Raw genomic sequence first — 14,169 nt, forward strand, 5'->3', positions numbered from 1 at the left:
GCAGGCTTTAAAAAGAAGAGGGAAAATATGGAGCTTTAAGTTGATATGAAATAGCTGTCAGCTGGTTGACTATTTATTTTCATTCCCAAATGTTTCAGGTTTTTGATCTTGTTCATTCATGCCAACTTCTCCATGAAGTCTACCTTTTTTCTGAAGAAGCTCCTATGCACAAGACTCATTCTCTACTAGTATCAAAGAACTCAGTAAAAGATTATGTTCTGTGTGCATATAGGTTAGTGTGACTGAACTTCATGCCAATAAATTGTTACAATTTTCTACATAAAAATAAGCCATTGGTTCAGGAATTCTTGGTTTGCAGAATGAAGTAGATTCCATGAAGAAAAGCTCTATAGTTATGGCAAATTTAGCTTAACAATTGTTCAGGCACTACTTTATAATACAAGATTTTCTCAATTTCTTCCTGCAATAATAAAGGTGAGATACAAACAAACAAATAAATATCAGGACTGAATGCTGAATCCTGAGTTACAGTATATAGAATACTCTCCTTTGTCAGGAATTTCAGTTAAATAATAAAGGATTGTCATTAAGGGAGGCAGAATTATATAGCCGTATCAGAAATGATATAGTATGTACTAGAACCTGAAACTGGAACTAATTTAAGCCAAATGAACTTTCCAGACAATCAAAGAAATATAGCTCTGAACAAGAGATATATGAAGTGGCAAATACTTTGGGGGGGCGGGCATATCAGTGACTTGCTTGGTTTTATGACTTGTGAGACTTCAAATATGGAGGCATATGAGATGAAGGGATTGCTGAAAGGGGCCAAAGTGGCCTGGCTCATTGGTTTAGAACAGGGGTGTCCAAACTTGGGAACTTTAAGACTTGTGGACTTCAACTCCCAGAATTCCCCAGCCAGCCATGCTGGCTGGGGAATTCTGGGAGTTGAAGTCCACAAGTCTTAAAGTTCCCAAGTTTGGACACCCCTGGTTTAGAACTTGTTCTCTGTATCTTTTCTTATTGATGGCTCTGAAAATAAAGATTAAAAACATAGTGCTCAAAGTTACACTCTTAATGAGCCACACGTAAATTGGTGAATAAAAAGCCTTTTTTTTTAAAAAAGAATTGATTTTGCAATATGATGGTTTCCATCTGTATTTTTTCCTCTTTTTTTTCCTGCAGAAGTGCAAGCGAAGCGATGGTTTTCAGTGGCAAAAAGGGAGAAGTAGTCGCTAAACTGAAAAGCCAGGAACCAATGGCCGCAGCTGAAGGAGTGGCTATCACTAAAGATTATTTTCTTGTGATCTTCAGGTAGTACCACCAAATTTACTCTCTCCTAGCTGACTCTCTTTTTGTCACTTTGCCTCTTTCTCACATCCCTCAGTCAGCAGAAAACCATATCAGCTTCAGATCTGCGGTCCCCATTAAGATCTTGATCCAGATTCTGTTACCTGTTTCAGGGCACTGAAGCCCCCTAGCCTTCCTCCTAGGTGACAAAGCCTAACAAAATTTATACACTTTGTGGCGCCATTGAACACTATCCGAATAATAAAAATACTCTTTATCATTGGTTCAGTTAAGACAGTGGTTCTCAACCTTCCCAATGCCGCGACCCTTTAATACAGTTCCTCATGTTGTGATGACCCCCAACCATAAAATTGGGGTCTCAGTTCCTAAGACCATCGAAAAGATGTGTTTTCCGATGGTCTTAGGCGACCCCTGTGAAAGGGTCATTCGACCCTCAAAGGGGTCCCGACCCACAGGTTGAGAACCACTGAGTTAAGACAATATAAGGCTACCTCATTCATGGGCTAGGAACAAGATAAAAACAAATTAAGGGGGACATCTATTTGACATACGGGGCATTTGAAGCCAATAGCTGTTTGCCTAAATCTAAACTTGGAATAGAATCACACATTGGATTAAGAAATAATATTTGTTTGGTTTTGACATATGTTTTGTGAATAGAGTTAATGATGGCTATTTAATAAACCAAGACTAAACAAACTGTGCCCAATCACAATTTGTAGATTCAGCCATTACATAAGGCCAGAACTATACCAGATTCAGATTTTATGTAATGGAATTAGTTTTAAACACATTTGTATATTTTTCATAATAAAGCTAGGTACTTATATTTTTCTTTGTTTAGATGTAGTACTATTTTATTCTATAACTCTTTTTAGACATATTCAGGAGTATCTATTAGTACATCTCATCTAAGACTACTTATCTTGTTATAGGTGCCCTTTCATACGAAAGCAAGAAATTGTTCTTATAGAGCTATACAATGTCCATACTTTTGCTTATGCTCATAGTCTGAAGGGATGCTGCAATGATTATATTCACACTTTTGCTGTAAATCATTTGGGATCTCATCTTGTGGCATTTAGTCCTATTCCAAATACTGGTACTACTGAGATTGTATCATGGAACTTGGAGACTGAAGATCATAAACACTTGGCTAAATTTCCTTCAGTCCTTGTTGGTGGTAAGTATTTTTTCTTTGAATTTCAAACATATTTGTAGAAAAAGTGTATAATAATAACCCAGAAGTAAGAGGCTTTCCCATTCAGTAAGTAAACAAGAATATCAAAATATAAGGATGCCTGCTCCTTTCCATTCAATCCTGCATTTGTTTTCACAAATTGACTAGCATGGGTGGAGAGCTACCCAAAAAAAATCTACAAATCAGTAAAAAAAAGTATGGCCAGCCTAAAGCCATTATGAACATAAGGAATAAAGCACCTATAATGCTCACAGCTGACAAAATCATTTTTCAGAATTTAAATAGACCTCAAGAGAACCAGAACTGGCTTTCTCCAGAGACTGCTAGTGCTAGTTTTAAATCCAAGTCTAGCACTCCTTCAAAAAATACAACACATGTTTAATAAAAGAGCTAGTGCTCTTTGAAAAGAGCATTAACCCTACATGTTTAAGGAGAGAGTGCCCAATACTTGAAGGGTAGAGGGAAAATCCATAGCAGCCTCAAGAAGCCAGTAGGAGTTAGTCTGACCAAAGGTCCTGACCAGGGGTGGGTTCCAGCAGTCACTATTGCTGGTTTGCTTGTGGGCACACCATGCACACGTGCTTTATGCATGCTTTGCATGCTTGATGCGCTCTGTGTACGCAGGCACAGTGCAATAAAAAATGTTCTGCGCATGCAGAGAAGCAAAAAACAAGATGGCTGCGCCTATGGCGCCACCCAAAAAACTGGTTCAAGTGCGTGGCAGGCCTGGTCACTGCCGGTTCCAGCGACCCAGGCTGCCAAACCACTAACGGTTCAGCTGAACCAGTCCGAACCGGTAGGAACCCACCACTGGTCCTGAAATTAAATATTCAATATTCAATGAGTCACAGCAGATGGTTCATATGGCAAAACGTCTATTAACAGAAGATCAAAACCCCTATTAGAATAATTATAAGCAAATCTAGGTTGCTTCACCAATGCCCCATACATCCCTTCGGTCTATCCGCTCACACAGAGAGGGACTCCTCCGGGTGCCATCCGGGTGCCGTCCACTAGGTTGTGCCAGCGGGCAATGCCTAGGGGAAGAGCCTTCTCTGTGATGGGCCCGACCCTCTGGAATGACCTTCCCCCTGACATTCGAATGACTACTGACCTCCGCTCCTTCCGTCAGAAACTCAAAACCCACCTGTTCCAGCTAGCCAGCCTGGCCTAATTCCAGCCTTCCCACCTCAGTTTTGGTTTTTAAATTTTATGATTGGTTTTATGGGCTAGTTTTAATTTTATAAATTGTACAGGGGTTATTTAATTTAATTTTAATTATGTATATTATTGTTTGGATGGGTTTTTTAAATTTACACCGCCCCGAGTCCCTCCGGGGAGAGGGGCCGGTCTAGAAATCTAATTAATAAAATAAAATAAATAAATAAATATAATGCAATGGCATTCATGAGGAAATCTTCTTTAAAATGTTTATCAGGACATCTTTATGCCAAGGTTTGTAAAATGCTAAGATAAGCCCTACCCTCCATCTCATCAGATGCCATTTTTAATGGATAGTATCTTAAAGGTGGTTAGGAGAGTTTAAAAAGTGAAAATATCATTAAAATGTAACAAAAGCATAGTCAGTGGGAATATGGGCAGCATTACTTTATACAAATAAAAAAAAAACCATTGTCTTGTCTTCATTATTATCCTCTCCACTTTTTCAGTTTTGTCTACTATGTTCCACCATGCAGTTACCAATGTAACTGAAAGATTTAGTAATAGATTACAAATAATCTAGTTAGTTCCATAGCTAGAGAATATATTGCCCAAGTGAAAGATGAAATTTGGCATTTCCTTTATTTGTATTGTTTTATACAGTTCACTTTTTTTTCTTACTATGCTACTAATATCTTTTTCTTCCAAATATATCCATTCTTTTAATAGCCTTGTATTTTAAAAAAACTTCAGCAGAATTCTTAAAAATGTCTGTGTGCCTACACTGTGCATGCAAGAATAGCCAACAATCTAAATTTTGTCCAATCATTGCCACACTATGAATTTTATATATAAACACACACACACAGAGAGAGTTTTGAATCATTTTCCTCAATAAATAAATAAGTGTTTACTTAGTTTAGGACTTATGCAGAATAGATCACATTTTAGATCACATTTATATAGAAATACTGAAAATTAAAAGGGTAAGAGCACTTCTATTAGCCAAAGCACTGCCCCTCCAGGCCTTGCTAGACTCAAGTTTATGGTTTGGGACAAAATTATTCTAAATGCCAATTCTTAGCCTTTTTAATGATATTTTCACAAATGTGTTTCCTAGACCAGCTCTAACTGATATTTTTAAATGATCACACAAACATTAATGAATGTTAAGATTTATTGAACAATGGCCAAAATGATCTTTTCTAATTATCATAATTCATGTATCTGTAGGTATATGCTCTGACCTTCGATATTGTTTAGCATTCTGTGATGGAGATAATTACCTTCGATCCTGGAACTTGGCTTCCAAGATCAATGACCAGTCTTTGACTGTCACTGCAAGCAACACAAAGAAAACAAATGGTATTCAGGATATTGTGACAATGAAAAACTATCCCAGGTAACCAAAATAGGCAGAATAGGAGGAACGTTTATGTTAGAAATAAATTAAGTGTACCACTTTTGAGACCTGGAATATATTTTAACCAATTCTAAAGGCAAGACAGAAGATTGAAACATACTACTCCCAACGTAACATTTTCATTTTGCTTGTATTTATAAGAAAAGCAAGATTGTGAAAAAAGTCAAAGGCTACAAAAGTTGCTGTAGGACTGAGAAAAACATTAGAAATGGGACTTCCACAATATTTATGTATTTATACTAATTGCCTCATTTATTCAATGTTTATGCATTTATATTCATTGCTCTATTTATTTATGTATTTATGTATTTATTTATTTATTTATAAATAAATAAAATTTATAGGTCATCCAACTTACTTCAACGTAACTCCTAATACTGGAGGACTATTATATTTAATTATGGTAATTTTATTTTATGCGGTGCTAAACAAGCCTGGAATAACAGCTCAAGGCTCTTAATGGGAACCTGTGAAATAGATATGTACAGAATTAAAAACATTGGAAGCATTTGACAAAATGCCTTTGCATATCAGAATTGAAGATAAGCATGGCATTACAGGCGAGGCATTGCATTTCAGGATTAGATGCTCATACTTCTGATTACATTCCTGGCAGTTGTCTCAAAAAATAGAATAAATCTGAACCCAATTAACCTTCTGCCATATCATTCTTTTTGTAGAACATGCACCGTAGAGTTTACCGTATTGAAGTAACAACAACGCACATATGGAAATATATTTTCATTTTAACATTCGGTTTGCCATAACAGAACATCAGTTTTTCTCAAATAATGTAACTTTAATCTACATCATCTTGATTTCAGTAACAAAGATACGTTGGATGTTAGAGAATTTTGGGGTTTTTTTGCTCAATTTGCTTTTCATCATATGAGTGTTGTTTTGAATTCATTGCCATCCACCATCACACAGATCTTTAGTTGTGGGGCCAAAATGAAGGCAAATACCCATTTAAGCTCTTGAGCTCTTGGAGGAAAGTTTGGACATAAATGCAGTGTGCAGCACATGATAAAGGAAGCAGGTGGGCATACAGCCGATCGCTCAGTTGTACATTCTGCAATTCTTAATCCTAATTCCATAGCTCAAAACAACCAACCTTCCTATTTCCACATAAAATCATGTGTCTTTTTTTTACTGCAGTAAAATATAATGGTAAGGAATAGTGTTTCACAAAGCAAATATATGGCAAATTACAAACAACTTTTTTCTTGCCATTTTTTCAACAACAGAGAAATAACAATGTTTTGACATGTTTGCAATATAGCAATAACAAGATCATTTATATCTATCTTTCCAAAGGTATGCTGTGTGCCGAAACATAAGTCCGGGGGTCATAGCAGTATGGAATATTGTAAAATCCAAGTGTAAACATAATGCTGTGCGGGTGGAAAGAGGGCTGGTAGAGAACACAGACATTGTACTGGCGAGAGACATGAAACTTTATATACTTACAGGCAAGGGAATAGCATCATTTGCAGATCCTCCAAGATCAATTTTCCAGGTACGGAACACATTTCTTTCTATACAAATACCGACTCTTTGCTTTTCAGCCAATTTCATGAATGGTGAATTTATTGAGAAAAAGCTGAGTCTGATAAGAAAATGAGAACCTTATCCAAACTGTTGAGAAATAAAAGTATTAAAGGCTTTAAATATCTTTGAAGGAATTAATGGATTTAAGTCTAAATTTGTCAGTTAAATCTAGAAAATATGGGTAACCATCAGTTCATCTATTCCTGAATAATTGAGTGCCAGAAAGTTATTTTATAGGGGGAAATAGTGGATAGAAGTACACTAAAATGTATATGTGGAATTAGGGATTGTCTAATTGTTATTATGTGTGTGGCAGGAGGGATTGTCAGGGAGGGGCCTAAGACCACCTAGTATGAGAAAACCAGGAACATTTAGGGTTCCTAGATGTGCATGTATTACAACTTGGCAGGTCTTTCTCTACCAAGCAGAAATAATATTTTATGCAATTCCAGACGCTGTTAGTTTATGATCTCCTGAAAAAGAAGTACATAAAGAAGCAGAGTGGGATTTACATAATTCCTTGCCCAAATAACGAATACAAGATGCTAGAAGGAGGCGTTCTACTCGGTCTTTCTGAGAACAGGTAACTATTGAACTATTGCAACTGTTGAAAAATCTCATATTTGTATTACGGGTAGTCCTTATTTAGTGATCCCAACTGGGACAAGCATCTGAGTCATTAAGCCAGGGGTCCTCAAACTTTTTAAACGGGGGGCCGATTCCCGGTCCCTCAGACTGTGGGGGTGGGGGAAGACTGGCTAGGTGGTCATATGACTGGGTGGGCATGGCCAATTTAGCAGTCCATTTTGCCTTTGTCCTTGCTATACTTGCCCCTCCCCTACCCACCCACTGGCCCAGGATCACATGGCTGTGAAAAACATCATGAAAGGCTGTTTTTAAAGCATTTTAAAAGACTTTTAAAGCACTACTTTACAAGCTGACAGCAGAGCTGCTTTTCAAACCAGCAGCAGCCCCTCCCCTACTCACCCACCTGTCCTGGCTGCACTGGCGAGATCATCCCTCAGTCAGCTGTCCCTCCCCTGCACTCTTCAGCCTTACCTTCAGCAGCAGTGGTGTGATCAGAAGTGCAGCTCAACGGGTGAAATAACTAACCAGAAGTGCAGCTGGAGTGGATGCTCACTGGAAGATTAGGCCAAAGGTGAGGGCCAGGGTACGGGGCTGAATCCCACCACTTCGCAGGCAGGATGCTTTGCATTGGCAGGCTGTATCTGGCCCACGGGCCGTAGTTTGAGGATCTATGCACTCAGCAAAGCAGTCACTAAGTGAAATTGCAATTGTGCTTATGATCTGGACAGAAACGGTTTAACATGGAAAGAAATTGCATTATTTACACCATCTATCACTATCACCAGTTTAGAATAGTTTTAAAGTTCAAACCTCAATCAATTAATCTTTTTAGAAAATTGTACCTTTTTGTGAATTGTAAAACCAGCGGAGTCAGTATAACATTGCAAAATCAGAAAGCTCAACTCTGTTTTGAGACTGAAAATAAAAAATTAAACATGAAGTGGAAATTCTTGTGATAACATTTGGATTAATTTTAGCCGATAGATTTAGCAGAAATTTGTAAAACCGGGCATTTTTTTTTACTTTTCAACATACATTTTAGATTAAATTTATCTCCTATACTTATTGCAAATTAAATGTTTACTGTATGTTAATAGAATTTCTAATAAAAATAGTACATTTTGGTTGCTTTATCTGATTCCTATTGTATTTTCAGAGACCATTTTGTTACTTGGAACTTGGAGACAGGACTTATTATGGATCGATTAAGACCAGAATACAAGGAAAATTTTGCCTTGCAATCTATTCAACCCACTACCCATTCCTCATCCAAAGAAAACATGAAGAGACCTAAAGGAGTTTTGTATAAAGAAAAGACAGGTTTCAAATATTTAATTCTACTTAAAGCTAATTCTATGCAGTAATCAGTAACAATTGAAACATAAAACCATTCCTTGGTAAATTGGAGAAACCACAGAGAACCCACGATGTCAGGTTTATTATTTTTGCCTTTGCATTGTGGCCTGGATTCTGTTTGAAAGAGTGCACCATTGTTCCATTTTATCCTCTGAATAATAATAACTGTTTCAGTTTTGTTGAAACAGAATGACTTGCTAAACTCTATAATTCAGCTGGCGATTTGAACGTTGTGTTTCTGATCCAAATTCAATGCTTTATCTTTAACACTTTACAGGAGGGTGAGTGAGTACTGGACCTAGGGGTGACACTGAGGTTTTGAGATGCTTGGCAGTGCATCTTTTGGGACACTGGTGAATTTATCACTTTTTTAAAACTGCTGATATGCCACTCAACATTGCTTGGCAGGCTACATGTTGTGTAGACATGCTTTATAGAAGTTCTTAATGTTTAATACATATTTAATATATTTAAAATAACTTATATTTTGAAGACATACAGAAACTTTCCACAACATCAGCTTGTTCTTGGCCTGCGTGATCCATTTGACAATCATTTACATATACAGTTAAAATGCAGAATAGGTTAAAAAAAATTAAATGCACTGGAGACCAATTTCTTGTTTGCCCAATCACATTTAGCCAATATCCTATCCTATCCTATCCTATCCTATCCTATCCTATCCTATCCTATCCTGTTGTTCTGTTCTGTTTTTATTATTCTATTCTAATGCTAAAATACCAGCCTCCTTGCTGTATAGCAACTACTCTACCTGAGCTACGTGACTCTATTTCTGCGTTGGCAATGGAATTCCCCAGATTTATGGTTTTGGGGAACTAGTTTCTCTAGGAAAGGGGTGTGAAGGAGCATGTCAAAAATGCCAGTTTTTGACAAAAATGGCATAAATCGATCAAATGACTTTGGGACAATGCAAATAGCCATAAATGCAGGTCATTTTCTGAATGGCTGAAATGCGATCATGTGACCATCGGTGGGTTAACCATCAGAAATTTAGTATTGGGTTGTAATTACATTTTGGGAAGTCCATTGTACTTCTGAATGGTTGCTAAGTGACCAAGTATAAGTCTAGGACAGTGGTGGGCAACCTTTTTTTTCAACTGAGCCAAATCTCGCCAAAACCACGATTGAAATTTATTTTGAGAGCCACATTTTTAAAACCGAAAATACATAGGATGGTACACTGTTTTTAGTTTCAATAAACTCTGGCATTTGAAGCACGCAGGTTTTAAAGCTGTCAAGTTACAAGATCCTTGCATCCCTAACCCTTTAGGAAAAAAACCCCAAGGGGTCTTCAAACCTGACAGCTTTAAGACTTGTGGAGTTCAACTCCCAGAATTCCTCCTCCAGTCATGTTGGCTCAGGAACTCTGGCATTGAAGCATGCAAGTCTTAAAGCTGTCAAGTTGCAAGACCCTCGCACCCCCAACCCTTTAGAAAAAAAAATTCAGGGTCTTCAAACCTGACAGCTTGAAGACTTGTGGACTTCAACTCCCAGAATTCTGAGAATTGAAGTCCACCAAGGGCATCAATCATATTAGCCCAGGGATCTGCAAAATTGGCTCTTAAGACTGGTGGACTTCAACTCCCAGAATTCTGAGAATTGAAATCTACCAGTCTTAAAACAGCCAACTTTGCAGACCTCTGTGTTAGCCCAAAGCCTGGCGCTGGGCGGGCCTTGCTCCCCCATTGATGGAGCCCCAAGAAGCGAGAAGGGAGAAAAAGAGACAGAGGCCAAGGAGCTTCCCCCCCGCCCCCTCCCAGCAAAAATCTAACCGGGGAGCCGGGCGGGCAGTAGCAAATTAACCTCAAAACGTATCAACGCTTGGAAGGACGTTGTGAACAAAAACCAGCGTGCAACATGGAAGGATCCCAAATGACTTAACGTTTGTAATGCTGAACTGTCCAAGAATGCTAAACCAATTTGTGATTGCAACTTCCTCGAAAGCCTTTTGAGCGCACCCGGATTAAGGTTCCCTTCCCACAACTTTGTTACCAAATCCCATGGCCACCAAATTAACTCACCCATTTCCACATATACCCAATCATAAAGTAATCAAAACTGACTGGAATGGCACACACACACACACAAATTAAAAATCATAAAGCTGAAGGTGAGCCTGTTTCTCAACCTTGACAACTTTAAGGGGTGTGGACTCCAATTCCCAGAATTCCCCAGCCAGCCATACTCCAATTGTAATTTCTTCTTAAAATAGGATAGAAAGGCTCATGGCAAGAAACTCCAGGCATCCAAACAACTAAAAGGTCAAGGCTGTGTGTTAATTCTGTTTCCCACTTATTTCACAAAGTGGGCTGATTTATTTATCCCACTCATTTATGCCATGCTGTCTTTAGTTTTTGAAACATTTTACAGACTAAGCCTTTTTTTAAAAAATGCCATCAATGTATACACAATTTATTGAGCTGGTATAGGTTCTCCTTGAGCAGGCGGCTGAATTAGAAAACCTCCAAAGTCCCTTCCAGCTCTGTTCTATTCTAAAGACTCTCTTGTGCTCAGCTCCATTCCAAACAATACTGACACGGTCAGTACTAGTTTTCCTGATTTCCTGATTAGGGAGGATCCTGAAGTCGGGCGGGGACGAGAAGCGAGGATGCAGAAAAAGAAACGGAGGCTAAGGAGCTTCCCCCCGCCCCCTCCCAGCCCGGCTCCCCGGTTAGATTTTTGCTGGGAGGGGGCGGGGGGAAGCTCCTTAGCCTCCAGTTTTTTTTGTCCCTCCTTGCTTCTCGTCCCTGCCCGACTTCAGGATCCTCCCTAATCATTGTGGGTCGAAAAAAGGGAAAGAGGCGCTTGTTTTGAAGTGCCCGAGAGGAGGGAGGGGAGCGGGCACAGAAGAGCCGCATTAAAATGTGTAAAGAGCCGCGTTTGGCTAGCGAGCCGCGGCTTGCCGACCACTGGTCTAGGACTATCTATATTCACTATCTCTGCTTTGGGTTTGTACATTTTTAGTTTTAATCATCTCTTTAATGCTGATTTTTCTATTTTTAAATGTCTGTTTTACCTTTTTTCACCTTTTATTCCTTTTCAAAAATACATTTCCCTGGCTATTGTACACTATCCAGAATTACTACTCATGTTGTGGGTAGCTATATAAAATTTAAAAATAATGAAATATTAATATTACATCTAGAAAAATGCAGCAAGGTAATGCATAAGAAGGAAAAAAACATATGAGAAGTGATAATGGTTTCAAATCTAAAACCTAGACTTCATCTATAGTGATTCAGAATGTGTTAAAAGATCCCATTGCTTGGTTTTCCTAGTTGATTAATCATCATGGCTGCTGTATTTATTTCATGAATGTTTTATTGCTTTAATGTTTAATTGTTTAATTGTTTTACAATTTTAGAATTGTAAGCCACCAGAGGCTATAGAAATTAAATAATTAAATATTTATCCACCCAAACCATATTAAGAGTAATTTGTAAGCTATGTTATTAAAAAGCACAACTATAATTCAATTTTTGTTTTAGTACAGTAGCCCCCATTCTTTTGGGCATCAGAGACTGATGGTTTTTCTGTGGACTGGGGGGGGGCATAATTTCGCACACCACCTGGATGGGGCTTGGCTCTTGACTGACTGCAGACTGGTGTTGGTCTGCAGCCCGGGGTTTGGGGAGCCTTGATTTAATGGATACAATCATGTCTTTGCAGAAATCTGAAACTATTATATAATAAATAATAAAAATAATAAATTTAATTTGTTAGCCTCTCCCTCTCCACAAGGGACTCGGGGCGGCGTACAATAAAAGCACATACATATATACATATAAACATACACATACACGCATACACATACACGGAGGAGGTAACAGTCATTGAATACATACAATAATAGTAATAAAATAGCAATTAAAATACCCCAAATTAAAAATTACGAATTTAAAAAAGCCTGTGGCCAAAAGTACTAGTACCCCACTTTTTCCCAAAGAATCCCAATTTGCTGTGAAATAAGTTGAAACTGACACAAATAGCATTCACTATTCTTTATTCCTCTAATATTTTATAGCATACCCATTTGAGACAATGGCAGTCAAGCATTTCCTGTAGCTCTAAATAAGGCTTGTACATTTTTCAGCTAGCAACTGCTTCAACTGATGGGTCTTTTTCCAACTTTATGTTTCAGGGAGAACTGTAGTATTTGCTCCTTCTATAGGGGAAGGGTATTGCTTTCGCACAGTAATGGTGCAGTGATTAGGATGCAATATTGCAGGCTAACTCTGCATTCTATTGCCATGAGTTTGATCCTGACTGGCTCAAGGTTGACTCAGCCTGAGGTCAGTAAAATGAGGACCCAGATTGTTGGGGGTGATAGGTTGACTCCGTTAACTGCTTAGAGAATGCTGTAAAAACATTATGAAATGGTATATAAGTCTAAGTGCTATTGCTATTTATAACATGCTATTGTCCTTTTAAGATTTTTTAAAAATTTCCTCAGTCTAACCTACAATCTTACTTTTTCCTAGAAATCTCCAAATACCAATCAAAGCCCAAGATTGCTTAATGTTTGAGTCTGCTGAGACAAGATATAGCTGTTATAGTCCTTTAACACCACTATTCAAAATCACAATAATTACTCATATTTCATGTGTAATACCATAGGTATTTTTTTACATATGCCTTTCTCTTAGCATTATGGCATCCTTGGGAAAAGCGAAATGAAACCAATACTGGAAAGAAAAGGAAAAAAGAAAAGGCATTAAAACTGGAGGTGGAGACATTACAAAAACTAGCTAAAGAGAAGAACAATACTATTGATCAATTCCTCCTGAGTGGAGATGAGAAGGTGAGATGTACTTACCAAATCACCATTTATACGTATTTATACATCCTTATTTAAATGTGAACATGCTTAACATCCTACATATATTCTTTTGTTCTATAAATATGTTAAGATACAACTCATTTGACATTGTAACTTTTCAAAAGTTAAATAATGCAGGCTTTTCGATGCTGGTTATCTTCCTGTTATGTGTGGCACAGATGACAGCATGGTGTCTTGCACATCATACCAAGGTGCCATTTATATTTATTTTTTAAATTTCTACTTTGCCTTTATGCTTAAACAAGCAAGCAAGGCAAGTAACATTGAAACATAAGAATTAAAAATATAAAATTATTAACAGAACAAAAAATGAACCATTGCACATTTTCTAAATGTAAGTAAAGTGGGATCCAAATGTATTTTTAGAATACAGGTTCTTGGGTTACAATCATTGGTCCAATGACCATTTGAAGTTACAGTGGTGCTAAACAGGGGAAGTATGTCCAGTCTTCAAAGTTTTGGCCATTGCAGCATTCCTAGTCATGGTCGCATAATCATTATTTGGCTGTTTGGCAACCAGCATGAAATTATGACAGTTGCAACATCTTGCAGTCACACGATTGACATTTGTAAGCTTCCTTGCTGGCTTCCCATAAGCAAAGTCAATGGGATAGTCGCCAGGAGGTTGCAAGTCCCCTAACACTGCACATTTTCTACTGAGGAGCACCCATGAGCCATGAGAATGTCATATTTCAGAGCATTTGGCCACTTGCCTGTACACAAAAGAATGCGCCTACCTGTTATTCCTAGTACCCA

The 14,169-nt window shown here is 37.9% G+C and overlaps 1 protein-coding gene across 1 annotated transcript in view; it reads left to right on the top strand.

The window, feature by feature from the left end:
- Nucleotides 1-14,169, top strand: part of LOC309395527 (uncharacterized protein) — a 49,501-nt gene that overhangs the window by 28,699 nt on the left and 6,633 nt on the right. Inside the window, exons 20-27 of the mRNA XM_081959850.1 lie at nt 99-232; nt 1,147-1,275; nt 2,208-2,455; nt 4,868-5,036; nt 6,375-6,576; nt 7,061-7,191; nt 8,353-8,516; nt 13,220-13,374. Coding sequence (XP_081815976.1) covers nt 99-232; nt 1,147-1,275; nt 2,208-2,455; nt 4,868-5,036; nt 6,375-6,576; nt 7,061-7,191; nt 8,353-8,516; nt 13,220-13,374 — 1,332 coding nt within the window. The remainder of the gene's footprint in view (nt 1-98; nt 233-1,146; nt 1,276-2,207; nt 2,456-4,867; nt 5,037-6,374; nt 6,577-7,060; nt 7,192-8,352; nt 8,517-13,219; nt 13,375-14,169) is intronic.

Source organism: Natrix helvetica (assembly GCF_964273705.1).
Source record: "Natrix helvetica genome assembly, chromosome: 7".
In the NCBI taxonomy this organism is placed as follows: Eukaryota; Metazoa; Chordata; class Lepidosauria; order Squamata; family Natricidae; genus Natrix; species Natrix helvetica.